Below are 14545 nucleotides of genomic sequence, written 5' to 3' on the forward strand. Positions count from 1 at the left end.
TGGAACTAGAAGGGCCTCTGGCCCTCCCCAGGGAGCATCTGAACTTGGGTTACCGGTCCCCACCCCACGCTGCTCCGGACCGTCCGGGTCAATGTTTCCTCGGCCGTGCGTCCTGGTGCTTACAGTAGGGTCTGGTATACAGTAGGCAATGAATAATTGTGCTCATTGGACCTGTCCACCTGGCAGAGACACCTCCTCACCGGAGAGCATTCCGAGCATATGTGGGCCCAGACAGAGCTGCCTCCTGCAGCGTCTCACCTGACCCACGTCCTGCTGGCACCCGGTGCTCAGCCAGGGAGGGGAGGGAGCCTGCACGGAGGAGGCACCCCACAAGCCGGGGGTGGACTTTCTGGCCAAGTCTGTCCTCCAAGGCAGGCTCCAACCCCAGGGCCGCTGAACGGCAGCCTAGACTGGCACCCGGGCCCTCGTTGACCACAAAGACAGGAAGCTGACTTCTTGGGGGGCTGGGGAGGGGAGTCACATTTATTGACCTTGTAACAGTGCAGGGGATGCTCACCCCCCCCCCCAAGGCTGCACAGCAAGGGTCACCACAGGTGGGTTTGGGGCCCAAGCCCTGGCGGTCAGGACCAGGGAACCACCTCACACCCCAAGTCTGGGGGAAGCAGTGTGCGGGTGAGGTCAGCAGTCGGCAGTGGTGGGCAACACGTCCACATACACTGTCTGGGTGTCCAGAGACTTCAGGGAGACGTCTTCTGTGAGCTCTAGGGCATAGAACAACGGTCAGCTTGGACCACACTCGAGGCCGAGGGCCCGGCCAGCTCTTCCCCTCATGTCGGGCCACAAACAGCAGGCACCTACTCCATAATGCAGGAGAGCAGAGAGCAGAGCCCGGGAGGTGGATGTCCTGGGCTCACACTGGGGCAGCTGCTTCCCTGGCCGGGCCCTGTCCTCTGGGGGTCCACCCTCCCCTCCATCCAGCAGAGAATGTCCAAAGAAAGCTGCCCGCTCACCCTGGGTCTGGGACTCGTTCAGAAAGAGCCGGAGCCGCCGGCTGCGCAGGCCAAACACCTTGGCGGTCTCATGGAGCAGGCCCTGGTAGGTCAGGGGCTTCTGGCCCAGCGGGTTCTCCAGAAGCAGCGTCCCTACCTGGCCCACCAGACACTCTAGGGGAGAAGCAACATCTCAGGTCAACCCCCCCCCCGCCCCACCCCTGGTCAAGGGCGCCCGTGGGGTAGGCCCAAGTCCATTTTGGATGCTCTGAGAGCCTCTCCTGACTGCCAGGCCCAGAGGACCCCTCCTCAGGCCCACACTGCTTCTCCCCCTGCCCTCATCAAGAGGCTGTCAGAATTGGGGAGACCCCACACACACCTTGAGGCCTTGCATTCACCAACTGTAGGTTGAGGAAGCTGCAGAGAACTTTGGGGTTCTGGACTGCTGCCGGGGGGGATCCTGATGTCACACACAGGGTCTTCCCATTGAGGCTGAACAGGTCTGTTTTGTTGACCACTTCTGAAAGGTGGGTGGGTGCTTGTGAGTCCCAGTCATGAGCCAGGAAGGTCAGGGGTGAAAGCAAAAGACCCTCAGGGCTCACGTACCACTTTAGGGGACACACAGAGGGTGGTCAGGGGCCCATCAAGGACGTAGGACAGGCCCAGGAGCTGGTAGCATTCCCCCAAGTCACATGTGGGGAAAGGCCACTGGCCCAAGAAGTGGAAAGCCCCCACTCTGGGGACCTACCCGTGGTTCTCATCCCAAGGGAGGTCCCTTTAGGGGCCCAAAGATGACGGAGCCTCATCTTGCCCTTGAGGGGCTTATTCTTTCCTGTGGTCAATGTACAAGTGACCATGGTCCTGGTCCTGGAGCACCCACAGGGGCAGCCAGAGAAGGCCTGGGCAGAGCCTGGCAGAGGCTGTAAGGACAGGGCTGGTGTGGTAAGGGCCGGCACAGCTTCTTTTAATTCCACCTCTTCGAATGGCCTCATTTTCCCACTTTCAACTACAAACCTGTCTTTTCATGGAAAACAGCCAGCTCAGGTGTGCGAAGGTTAAAGATGCTGCCGATGGCGCCCTTGAGTTTGGGGAGGTCGAGTCGGTGATCTCCTTTAGGGTTCTCCAGAAGCAGGACGCCCCCTAAACAGACCAGTGGTGGTCACTCCTGCACCCCCAGTCATTCCCCGAAGACCCATGAAGGATCCATCAGGGCGGGCAGAGACAAACCCATAGGGAGGAGCTAGAGAGAAGGGAGGGAGGGAGCCATACCAGGTGACAAGGAGGCAAAGCCGGCCCCAACCCTGGGGAGTCGGGGATGCACCTCATCTGTGACAATCTCCCCAGCCTTTCTGGGGGTATGGCAGCTGTCAAGCACTGAGGAAGAGGAGCTCCTGGGGCCATCCCATTAGATGAGAGGGGTTCAGGAACCCTTCAGGGCCTGTGTCCAACGGCCTCAGGACTGGGGGGAGGTCAGCTCTCAACCCTCTGCTCAGTTGGCCTCCCCCAGGGCCAGGTCTGCCTCCTTGTTGCCTGGGGGTGAGGGGGTCCTGCTGATGCTGTAGGGCTGGGTCCTTTGCCCCACTTGATACATGAACATGGTGCTACATGGGGAAGGGGAAGCAGGCCCTGACATCTGTGGCGGCGCTCTTCTCTTACCTTGCTCTTTACCATTGACACAAACGGTAAGATTGACATAGGCGCAGGCTGGGGTAGGTGGGGCCATGCCTTGGGTGAGGGTGATTTCCAGGTCAGAGCCCTTTAACTGAACGTAGGACTGAGCTCAGCGTCTTAGCCACTCCGTGAACTCTGCCCCTGGGGGAGAGGGGGGGCCACCAACCAGGGTCCCCCCAGGGCACCCAATAAGTCATCTCCCAGCCCAAGGCAGCTGGCTCCACTGTGGGCCAGCCCCCCCCCCCCCATCCATGACCCCCTTGATGCCCCGGGGTCAAGCGGACTCGCCCTCCCCTCCCCACACCCTCCTCAATCTTCTGGCCATGTCTTCAGGTCAGTCCCCTAGTTTGGATTATTTTCTCTTAGAGGAGACAGATCCTGGGGACTACCCACCCCGCCAAAGCTGGCCGGGACCCTCAGAGGTTTGGGGGTGTGAGGACCACCTCGCTCACCTGAGTCACTTCCTGAATGAGCACTCTGTCTGACGGAGGCACCGGGTAGGGCTGGAGTGGGGCCTTGATGGTGGCCAAGATGAAGTCCGTGTGACTCTGAATGATGGTGTCCAGGTAGTCGCCTTTGGAGGGCGACCGGTAGTAGACGGCGATGTCGTCCGTGGGGACCAGGTTGCACTTCAAACCGGAAATGAAAAACCCAAGACCGGCATCAGTGGGAGAGGGTGGGGCCCTCAGTGCACGGCCCTGCAAGGCACTCATATCTCTTCTCCACCAGGATACGGGTTCCCGGCTCCCCCTCGTGCCCGGCTCACCTTCTTTCGCAGCTTCTGAATGCGGTTGATGACCTCCCGGGCCATACCTTCGTCCACCATGCTCTGGTCCGGACTGACATCGAGGAGCACCAGGACCTGTGGGGGGACAGCCAGACGATGTGGCGGGTCAAGGGCCTGGACATGAGGCCCTGGACAAGCCTCTCTCGGGCCCCAGGCTAGGTCTTCTCCAGCCTCCACTTCCTTGCTGCTTGTGACCTCTGGCCAGACCTTGGCTGTCCTCCCAAAGCCCCAGTGTCCATTAGTCAGGGGGTCTCACAAGTCCCTTTTGTGGCTCCTGCCTCCCTGGACCACAGCCAGAAAGCCTGAGTGGCCAGCTGACCGCCCTGCAGGAGCCTGGCACCATGAGGGACTCAGCCTGGCCCAGGGGGTGCCTCACTGGGTCCCCAAGAGGGCCATGGAGAGCACATGAGCACACGCACACAGACATACCCTGAACACAACTCACCACACGCACACTCAGACCCACACACACACACACACACACTCACATTTCTGCTCCACATACAGACTGGTCTTTGGGCCTGTGGGGACTTGGGGTAGGATCAGTGTGAGAGAAGGAAGAGAGGGTTTCACCCACAGGCCAGAGGCCAGACCCTGCTCCACAAGCCTCATTGGATGAGGGAGCCCAGCCTCCCACCGGCCTCCCATCTGCCTCCCTGCCCTTCAGTCTTCCCAACGCCCCACCCTCCACTCTCTCTTACCCCTTCCTTCACAAGAACACAGCCCCCCCCTTCAACCTTCTCTCAGAGCCCTCCGCTGAGGAAAGGAGAAAGCATGGTACCCCCTCCTCCCCAGGTAAGGGGGGCTAGCACAGAATGCAGGCCCCGGAGTCAGGGTGTTCCAAGTTCAAATACTACCTTGGACACTTGCTAGCTGAGGGGCCCTGGGCAAGCTGCCTGCTTCAGTTTCCACAAGAGAAAAACGGGGACAAGAATAGCAGCCCCCTCCCAAGGGTCATGGCGGCATCCTGGAAGTCAGGGTCCCTTGCATTCCTGAATAGGGGACAGCAACCCAGAACCAGACTGCCCACGCCTCGCTGACCAGGAGGAGGTGGCTGGGGGGAAGGGAGGACCTGAGCATCCGAATGCGCCTCGTAGTGAGACGAAGTCCCTTGGGCCTGGTCGAAGGTATATAGGAGGCGGACGTCTTCTCTTTGAAGCTCGTGTCCATTCACGACAAGGGAACCTGTGGGAGACACCATGGGTGGGCTGGTGCACAGGCTCCCTGGGAAGGGTAGGAGGGAGGGAGGGAAGCAAGGGAATCCCACATGGCTGTTCCTGGGGACGGAGCCTGGAGCTCTGCTACCACAGCCCAGTGATCCCACCAGGCTCAGCCTGCCCTTGCCTATGGGCAAACAACTAATTCAAGTCCAGTTGGTTAGGCAGGGAAAGGGTCAATATTCCATGAAACCAGCTTCAAGACAGTGAAGCACGTCGGTGTACTGGGGACCTCAAGATGCCCATCACCAGTCTTGGCCTGTTCTTCCAGGGCCAGGTTCCGCCCGGGATGCACGGAGAAAGTCTGGCCATACACTTGGGGCAGCCAGGCCACCCTCCCATCCTCCTGCACAAAGGGGATGTCAGCTAGGGTCCATTGTCCGTGGTCTGCTGGCCACTCCCCTCTTATCGCACCCAGAGCCTCCTGGGGTGCTCCCTTTGCTCCATCTGCCCCATGCCCAGATGGCTGAGCCCTGAAGAGTGATGGGCAGCTGGCATCAGCAGATTTCCGCCACTGTGGAGGCAGTGGGGTCCGATGGATTGGTCACCACATACCGGTCTGCTGCAGGTGCTCCAGCTGCTCGTTGGTCAGCTCCTTGATGGATGCCATCACAGCCTTGAAGGCCCCTTTGAGGCGCTTGCCTAGCACCATGTGGTCGGGCTCGGCTCTGAGCCGGATGCCATACTTCTTCTTATCTGTAGACAAGGTCACCTGACGAACGTTCAGCTCCTACATTTAAAGATAAATGATGACTGGACTGCAGGCGGTGGCACTGGGTCCAGGTTTCTGAGGGTGCTCGGGAGTGGGGGGGGGCAGTTACCTACATGGGAGCACTTCTTAAAAGGGAAGGACTGGAGGAACAGGGGCCGGGTGGACGTGGAGAGGGGAGAGTCGGCTCTTTCCCAGGCGCAGGCTCAGGGCAGGCTGCACTAGCCTACCCACCTGGAGGAATAGTCTTGGGAGAGGATGGGGCTGCCGTTGCCCCTGCCCGCAGAGGCCTCACTCACCTCAAGGATGTATTTCTCCAAAGACCGGATGTCCTCCAGGGCCTCAGGGTCTTGGTGGATGACCACAATCTCCTTCAAAGGATACTGGAGGAAGAAGAAGGGTCATGACCTCCGTGCCTGGTGCCCACACCTCTCCTGATTCAATGAATCTTTGAAGTGACCAGAAGGCCCAGGCTGCGGCATCAGAGCTGGGGAGCAGGAGCTAGAGCCGGAGCCAGCCCACTCCCCAACCCAGAGGCAGACCCTCCTTTCCAGGGACCCCCTCAGCCCAGGACTCTCCCCTTCTCACTTTGATTGGAATTGTCTTCCGGTCACGGATGACTCGGCCCAGCTCAATGACCGACTGCATCCTGGAGACTGCATTCTCTGTCTTCTTGTCAATCAGATCCTCTCTGGTGTGGGAGGATAGCACTCTAAAAGGGGAGGAAGAGCGCATGCCCGCCTCCCCTGCCTAAGGCCCCTCAGGGAGCCCCCATGCACTCACCCCCAGCCCCCGACCAGGACAGGGACCAGCCCAGGCCACCCCCCCACTCCTCTGACTCTGGCCTCAATGGGGGAGGGACCCCCACTCTACCATGCCCCAGAGGGAAGGAGGGGAGCAATTGGGGGTGCTATTGCTCACCGGACATGAGGGAGCATCAGGTAGTGGATGCTCAGGGTGTCCTTTTCCCGGACTGAGGCTGGGTCAATGAGAGTCTTTAGATTTTGGTAAATCAGCTCCGTGAGGAAAGGTGTGTAGGGGGCCTGTGTAAAGTTGAGAAGGGAAGGCACCTGCCTGATAGGGCCATGGATGGCATGGGACAGACACGAGGGATGAGTGGCTGGAGAAAGGACCCTAATCCAGAGATGGCGACCAGCCCTGGGAATGCGAGTGACCCCCTCCCCTCCTGGGGGGCTAGATGGGGCAGTGCATACAAAATGCAGGGACATTCTGCTGTTCTACTGGACAGATCCCAGTGGTAGCTCCACTTCAGACTGAAGAGAGGGGGCAACTTGGAAGTAACGTGGCTTGTCTGTCCGAAGGGCCCGGGCCCAAGCCCAGCATGAACCAAGGCCTGGTCCAAAGGGTGCTTAGCCACAGATCTGTGCTCGCACCCTCTGGTGGTGGTGGTGGTGGGGAGCTTCACTTTAGTGAACTGGCTGCCCACACCAACTCCAGTATGTCCCGCAAGTCCTCTGGTCAAGCTGGAGAGCCCAGGGGCTCAAGGGAGGGGTATGGGAGGAGGGGGCACACTCACCATAAGTTTACACAGAGAGAAAAGAATGCTGAATAAAGTCTCTAAGGCCATCACACAATCACTAGTCCCATTTTCACCCTAAAGAAAAAAGGGTGAAACCATATTACATCAGTCTCTGGGCTGAAGGCAGAACCCCCATCCCCAAAACTCTTCCCTTCCCTGTATGCCAATGTTGAGGCACTGACTCCCACAAGTTCACCATGCACCCCTCGGGGGATTCTTTGGATGCTGGGGTGTCCTGGATGACCCTCTTCTGTATCATGGAGAGTCACAGGAGCCAGGGAAGGAGGGAAGAAGCCTAGAAGCAGCCTCTTAAGAACCTGGTTGTGGGTCTCGGGGGAGGGTCTTGGGCCCTGCACAATTCCTTGGGGAGAATCCTTTTCCTCTCCCAGAGAGCCTGTGGTGTCCCAAGGCCAGGATGCCTGTGTACTGCTCTGGCCCCTCCTAGCCACTCACCTTGAGCCGCCGCCGGTTCATTCGGACGTACCAGTTGGTCAGCACATCCACAAACTTGACTAGCCGTGGCACCACGGTATACAGCCGATAAGCTGGAGTGCCAAGAGGGAGGGATCAAGTCAACAAGCTTGTCCCAAGAGGGCCATAGGATCTCACAGGACTTCCCCCACCACCCAGGGTAGGCATTCCTCTGGGGCCCAGCTTGCAGAGGGGAGGGAAGCTCCACCCAGGCTATAACCCTAGCTCCATGCTCCTGGGGGGGCTGGGCTGCTCCTGGAGGGCAGACCCTCCTGTCTGTGTGCCCCCCATCTCTTGGCCAGTGTGCAGCTTGAGGGTGGGTGCATTACCTCAGGAAGGAGCCGTCAAGAATCTCCCCACCCCCCATGGGTCCTCACCAGCCATCTCGACCTCAAAGAACCCAATGAGCGATTGCATGAAGGACAGGATCCAGCGATCCGTGATGTTGCTGCTCTCCTTCACTCTGTTCTCATTGTAGAGGAACTCCACCTCCTCCTCCTGCCAGAAGAGGGAGCGGTGGTACTATCCCCCAGAGTTGGAACCCACTGGACAAGACTTCTGCTTTGGTTTAAGTCATTACAGAAAGGAGGCTGAGAAAAGAAGGGGGGAGGCCCCTCTGCACACCAGTTGGGTCTGGGGCCCAGGGCACCAAAAGCGGGTTTGGCAATGGAGCACATCCAGATGTCCACTCTCTTTATCTTGGCGGGTATTTGAGCCTCCCAACAACCGCCCATCAGTCTCTTCCTTCAGGCCAGTGACAAGACCCCCTTGTCCAAGAAGAGTGCTGCTCTCTTCCCCCATGAATGACCTCTTGCCTCTACCTACTACAGAGCCTTCTAACTGGGCCTTAAAAATTCAAATGCCTCTCTACTAGTTATTCAAGTGAGGCTGTGTGGGGATGCACCCAGGGATGAAAGATAAGGCCCTCTCATGACGTTTCAGGGGGCGGCAGCGATGCTGAGCTTAGGGAGGAAAGCGCCAGACTCTGAAAGAAGAATGGGCAGGTCAGGCCTCAGAATGAAGACAGGCCAGCCACAGAGGCATGCTCTCCACAGGCCCACAGTCCACTGGGCTTCTGGGCAAGCTCACAGTGAGTTGGAACAGACAGAAGTCTGGAAAGGGGGTGGAGGCTGACTGTGAGAGGTCTTGCATGCCAGGCCAGAAGGTTAGAGACATGGGGAGTGCCATGATCGAATGTGTCACAGGAGGCACCTGGAGGTCAGTAAGCCTTCACAGAAATACATAAAACTCATGATCCCAAAGGATCCTCAAGACAGAGCCCATTGAGGGTTCCCAGGAAGGCCTGGTCCAGGAAGCGGAAGGACCCCCCCACACACACTTGAGCCCATCTTCATAATGTCCAGCAAGTGGACAGCTGTCAGGCTCAGCCCGTCCTGAGAGCATAAGCTGTTGGAGGCAGGGCATGGCCTCCCAGCACTTGGAACAAGGCAGGCAATACTTTCAGGCACTGAGGTCTGCAGAGCTCCTGAAAAGTAGCGCCCAAAACAGACCCCACATAGCAAATGGACTTGGGCCCACAGGGCTTCCCAGAGAGAAGAGGCAGAGGCAGAGGCAGAGGCAGAGTACCTTGTGGCCCCCCATGAGCTCCCTGCCTCTCTGGGGGTCCCTGGCAGGGTTGGAATTGTCAGCTGACTGACCAGGAGAGTGATTCAGAAGAACTCACTGAGAGCCTTCCCACCAGCATGGTTCAAGAGGGTCAAGAACTGGCCTGAGGAGGAGACCTAAGAAAGGGAAGCCGCTAAAAACTAAATAAATTGAAAATGAAAATGAAGAAGCAAAGGAAAAAGAAGCCAACCACAGTGAACTACTACTGTGTAAAAGATTTGGGTTCAAATTCAGAGCAAGACGGTGAGTTTCAACACAAAGCCTCTCCTGTCCCAAAGAGGGACATCCAATGGGCTTTATAAGCCTAAAAGAGGTTTTGGAAGGGGCAGCTAGGTGGCACAGTGGATAGAGCACAGTCCACAGTCCTCCTGAGTTCAAATCCAGCCTCAGACACTTAATACTTAGCTGTGAGACCTTGGGTAAGCCACTTAATCCCATTGCCTTGCAAAAACCAAAAAAAAAAAAGAAAAAAAAAGTTTTTAGAAGTAAAAAGGAATTCAAAAATCAAATAAAAGAGACTGAGGAAAAATGGGGGGGGGGGGCGCAACACAATCTAAGAAAGTTATGAAAAGAAAGTGAACCAATTGGAAAAAAGGTCCAAAATCTTAAGGAAAATGATAACTCCCTGAAAACTAGATTTGGACCAAGAGGAACTGAATGATGTTATGAAGACACCAAGAAATTTTAAAACTAGAAAAAATAAAAGAGAATCTGAAACATTTCATAAGGAAACAATATAAAAATAGCTAGATGACCTGAAAGTTATGATAAAAAAAAAACTCTGAATACAATTATTACAAGGAAAATGGCCCTGAAGTTCTAGTACAAGAGTGTAAAGTAGAAAATAGAAACAGTCCACAGAAGGTAAGGGTGGGGGGAGATGGCTGAGGTCTGTCCTCTGTCCCTGGGACAGGAATCTGGGGCTTTAGCCATATTCAGACCCTGGTCACAGTCTGGGGTCCCCATCAAGCAGGGACCCCCCTCCCCTCACAGCCCTGGGGCAGAGAGGAGCACTTATGGTCATTCAACAGATCAGGAGAGCAGTCAGAGTCTTACATAAGACCTTGAAGAAAGGTCCTTGCAGGGGTGTCCCAATAATACTCAAAAGCTCAGGAAGCAGGGACGGCTAGGTGGCATAGTGGATAAAGCACTGGCCTTGCAGTCAGGAGTACCTGGGTTCAAATCTGGTCCCAGACACTTAATAATGACCTAGCTGTGTGGCCTTGGGCAAGCCACTTAACCCCATTTGCCTTGCAAAAAAAAACCCTAAAAAAAAACTCAGGAGCACCCCAAAACCAGGCTAAGGCTGGGAAAATGAGTAAACAGAAAAAAAAAGGAACTTGACCACAGCCTATTACTTTGGTTCCATTGAGGACCAAAATATAGACTATAAAGATGTGAAAGTCCAAGCTTCTGCATCTAAAGACCAAGAAATATAGAAGTTGGGCTCAGGCCATGATAGAACTCAAAAAAAGATTCTGAAAATCAAGTGAGGGAGATAGAAGAAAAATTGGGAAAAGAAATGAGAGTGATGCAGGAAAAACATGAAAATAAAGTCAGCAACTTAGTCAAGGAGATCCAAAACATGTTGAAGAAAATACCATGTTAAAAACCAGCTGAGGTCAAATGAATAAAACAGTTCAAAAAGTTAATGAGAAGAATGCTTTAAAAAGCAGAATTTGCCAGATGGAAAAGGAGATAAGAAAGTTCTCTGAGGAAAACAAATCCTTCAGATGTAGAATGGAGCTAAAGGAAACTGATGACTTTGAGAGAAATCAAGACACAATCACTCAACACCAAAAGAATGAAAAACCAGAAGAAAATGTGAAATATCTCATTGAAAAAACAACTGATCTGGAAAACAGATCAAACAGCCAGAAAGATACAAGTCAAATATCATGGTTGCAGTCAGGATCACACAGGACTTAGCAGCAACTACATTAATGGCTCATAGGGCTTGGAATAAAATATTCCAGAGGGCAAGAGCTTGGAATGCAACCATGAATCAACTACCCAGCAAAACTGAACATACTCTTCCAGGGGAAAAGATGGACTTTCAATGAAACAGGGGAATTTCAAATGTTCCTGTTGAAATGACCAGAGCTGAACAGAAAGCATGACCTTCAAGTACAGGACTCAGGTGAAGCATAGTGAGTGGAGAAGGGTAAATTATGAGGGACTTAATGGTGATGAACTGCATGTATTCCTGCATGGAAAGATGATACTGATAATACTTGTATGAACCTTCTAATTTAAAAGAACAGGCAGAAGGAGCTTTTATAGATGAAGCACAGGAGAGAGCTGAATTTAAAGATATAATATATTGCAAGAATGGAGTCAATGGGTGAAAGGGAATGTACTGGGAGTAAGAGAAAGGAGAGGTAGAATAGGTTAAGATATTGCATATAAAAGATTTTTTTTTGCAAGGAGCTTTTGCTATGGTGTAGAAAAGGGGAAGGTGAAGGGGAATGGAAAAAAAATTTAAAAGCTGCAGAATTACAGTCTGTATTTTACATATCATAGCAGCTTCTATTCTAAAAGTCTTTAAGTATTAGAGTATCATTTCTTTTTTGTGAGGTAATAGGGTTAAGTTACTTCTCAAGTAGGGTAGGGTAGGGACAGCTAGGTGGTGTAATGGATAGAGCGCTGGCCCTGGAGCCAGAAAGTCCCAAGTTCAAATCTGGTCTCAGACACTTAATAATTACCTAGTTGTGTGACCTTTGGCAAGTCACTTAACTCCACTTCCTTGTAACAAAACTAAAGCAAAAAAAGGTCACATGGGCAAATAATCAAGTTTGAGGCCACATTTGAACTCAGATCCTCCTAACTCCAGGGCTGATGCTCTATCCACAGCACTACCTAGCAGCCCTGGAATATTATATTTCAATGAGCAAAAGTCATGGAGGTGTATCTAAAAATAAAGCAAAATAGAGTAAATCCAAGAGTAAAGTAAAAACCCAGGAATGCTGAATATAATTGTGAATGAAAAAAACCCTGATATTTGACAAATTGAAAGACTATTAGGTATTTGTATCAAAAAGACCCAAATGCAATAGGAAATTCCTTATTCTGAATTCCCTTTTCAGAATCTTTTATAAGGAATTTCAGAATAGAGAAAATATTAAAGACTAATTAAAGCAAAACTGATTACTTATAGATATAAAAAAGGTTATCAGTATGATTAAAACTTTCATCATTATTACTTTTTTTAAAACTTTTGCAAGGCAGTGGGATTAAAGTGGTATGTCCAAGGTCACACAGCTAAGTAAATATTAAGTGTCTGAGGTTGTATTTGAACTCAGGTCCTCCGGACTCCAAGGCCAGTGCTCTCAGTCCACTGGAAAGGTTGGGGCTGAGTGTGTATCATGGGGTGACTCCAAAAAACTAAATAGGCTAGGAAAACATAAAAGGGAGCAATTCTACTCTAAAAATGGGATGTGAAAGGAAGAAAAAAGCAGATGGGGGAGAGCTGATAATAATGAAGCAGAAACAACATGCACAAGTGAAGGGATGTGGGACTTCAAAAGAGCTAAGAAAACTGGGGGAACCAGATGGGAGGAGGGGTGGGTGAAGTGGGGAGACATAAGGTACCAGGGATCAGGTAAAAAGAGAGGCTGAGGAAGAAAACAATGAGGAAAATGATGAGAGAAGAAAATTCACAAATAGTCATGAGAACTTTTAATGTGAAGGGGATGTTTTTGGCAGCTCTTTGTGGTGACAAAGAACTGGACATTGCAGGGATCCCCAATAGCTGGGGAACAGTGAGCAACTGGGAGTGGAGGGGTTGTGCTTGGACAGTCTCGCAGGAACCAGGGCAGAGCAAGTGAGCAGAGCCAAGAGAAGGTGGGAAAAGCCAAGTGGCCGATTAGAAATGGTCAATGGAGCTCCTGGGAACTAGGCAGGAATCTGGACCCACGGAAAGAGTGGAGAAATAGAAGTCGATGGAAAAGGATCTGCATTGGGATGCTATCTCTAGGGTGGGATTAGGAGGGGAGGAGAAGATATTGCCTCCATCACTTTGTAGATTTGGAGGAACAGCAGATCGTATGGTGGAGATTTAGTTTCCCATTTTTCATCTTTTTTATGATAGTGTATGGAAATGCCTGCTCTGTTCCATGAATTGAAAATAAAATACATCCGGAAATTTAGAAACGAGGGCAGGCCCAGCCAGGCTCTGCACGCAGAAGACCCCACAAAATGACTGCTCCCCACAAAATGACTGCTCCCTGATGTGAGAATACGCCCAAACTGACCGGAGCGGAGTGGGAAACTAGAACAAATCTGGAGGCTCCAAAGGATGATCAAGACGGCGCCTGTGATGGCCACAACCGTATCCCTACTCACTGATGGACAAGTGAGGAGGTGATTAAAAATGGGAAATGGAAGAGTGGACCCAGGTGAGCACAAGGCCTCTGGTCAGTCGAGCACCCAGGGACACAGAGCAATCCGAACTGGTCCAGACCCTGGGTCCGTCTATAGAGCTTCCTGGAGAAATATAGTGAGTGAAGGTGAGCACAAGGAAGAGTTTATGGAGAGACCTCGCCAAATGAAGCCATGACGAGGCTCCTACTCAAGGAAGATGTGAGGGTGGGAGGCTCCTGGTGGGGTTCCTCCACAGCTGAGACTGGGAGGGAGCGTCCCAAGGTTGAGCCTGAGATCTCAGTCCTATCTCACTACGTCTCCTCATGTGGCTGCTTCCAGACTCTCCCCACTCCCTCCTGCCCAAGATCTGAACATACTGCATGTGGTGGATCTCCCTCATACACACTCTGTGTTCCCCCCCAAAGAAGCCATTTGATCATTCTGTCTCCCTGCCTGGTGTGCCCCCTTCTCTCCTCTCTCCTGGAATTGGGAGTTTTCCTGAAGAGGACTAGGCTCTTATTACTTCCTCCCACCCCAAGGGTTCTCATCTTCCTCTCTCCCCTACCTCAGCCACCAGGCAGAATGGCAGTTCCTTAAGGACTCCCCCTCCCCCCCCAACAAGGCTTTCCTGGTCCCCCAAGGTCCTGGTGAGTTGCCCACAGTCACCTAGAAGCCTGGGGCTGACACTGTCCTGCTCCTCTAGATCAAGCAGGATTTGGTCCCTGTACTGCGGGTGCCCCCTACATCAGACCACTGTCAGCCCAAAGCAGGCAGAGGACACCAACCATGCCTCCTGCAGCCCATACCTTATGAAGACGGAGGATATTCTGGATGAGAAAGCGGTAGGCATTGTACCACGGCAGGAGGACATCTTTGAGGACGTCCCGGACACCCTCCTCTTTAAAGCGCAGATTCTCTGCTCGGACCACAGGTGAGTTAATGAGATACAGCCTGCGACAGTTGAAGAAAGCCATCACTGCCCTGGCCTGGCTAGGTCAGGGGTTCGCTCTGAGATGGCCCCATATATGGAGCCATTAGTCAATCACAGGGACAACTGAAGGCCGGGTTTGGAAGGGTTGTAAACTGCACTAGCAGAGGACTTTCCCCATGGGGACAGCTCCATCTGTACTTCCCCAACGCCTTCCCGGACCTGGCAGAGTTTGGGGAGTATGAACCTTTGAGTATACTGAGATGTCAACACAAGCTGGGGCA

The 14545-nt window shown here is 53.1% G+C and overlaps 1 protein-coding gene across 2 annotated transcripts in view; it reads right to left on the reverse strand.

Annotated features, from left to right (window-relative positions):
- Positions 1 to 453: 453 nt before the first annotated feature.
- Positions 454 to 14545, reverse strand: part of IARS1 (isoleucyl-tRNA synthetase 1) — a 30055-nt gene continuing 15963 nt past the window's right edge. For both annotated transcript variants that reach the window (XM_074199284.1, XM_074199285.1), the window contains 16 exons: positions 14140 to 14284; positions 7723 to 7843; positions 7328 to 7419; positions 6872 to 6949; positions 6256 to 6377; positions 5923 to 6025; positions 5634 to 5717; positions 5181 to 5355; positions 4481 to 4593; positions 3388 to 3483; positions 3074 to 3250; positions 2607 to 2712; positions 1965 to 2090; positions 1330 to 1470; positions 972 to 1124; positions 454 to 722 (listed from right to left, as the gene is read on the reverse strand). In XM_074199284.1, coding sequence (XP_074055385.1) covers positions 640 to 722; positions 972 to 1124; positions 1330 to 1470; positions 1965 to 2090; positions 2607 to 2712; positions 3074 to 3250; positions 3388 to 3483; positions 4481 to 4593; positions 5181 to 5355; positions 5634 to 5717; positions 5923 to 6025; positions 6256 to 6377; positions 6872 to 6949; positions 7328 to 7419; positions 7723 to 7843; positions 14140 to 14284 — 1915 coding nt within the window. In that variant the 3' untranslated portion in view covers positions 454 to 639. The remainder of the gene's footprint in view (positions 723 to 971; positions 1125 to 1329; positions 1471 to 1964; positions 2091 to 2606; positions 2713 to 3073; positions 3251 to 3387; positions 3484 to 4480; positions 4594 to 5180; positions 5356 to 5633; positions 5718 to 5922; positions 6026 to 6255; positions 6378 to 6871; positions 6950 to 7327; positions 7420 to 7722; positions 7844 to 14139; positions 14285 to 14545) is intronic.

The sequence above is a fragment of the Macrotis lagotis genome, chromosome 8 (genome assembly GCF_037893015.1).
Source record: "Macrotis lagotis isolate mMagLag1 chromosome 8, bilby.v1.9.chrom.fasta, whole genome shotgun sequence".
Taxonomy (NCBI): domain Eukaryota; kingdom Metazoa; phylum Chordata; class Mammalia; order Peramelemorphia; family Peramelidae; genus Macrotis; species Macrotis lagotis.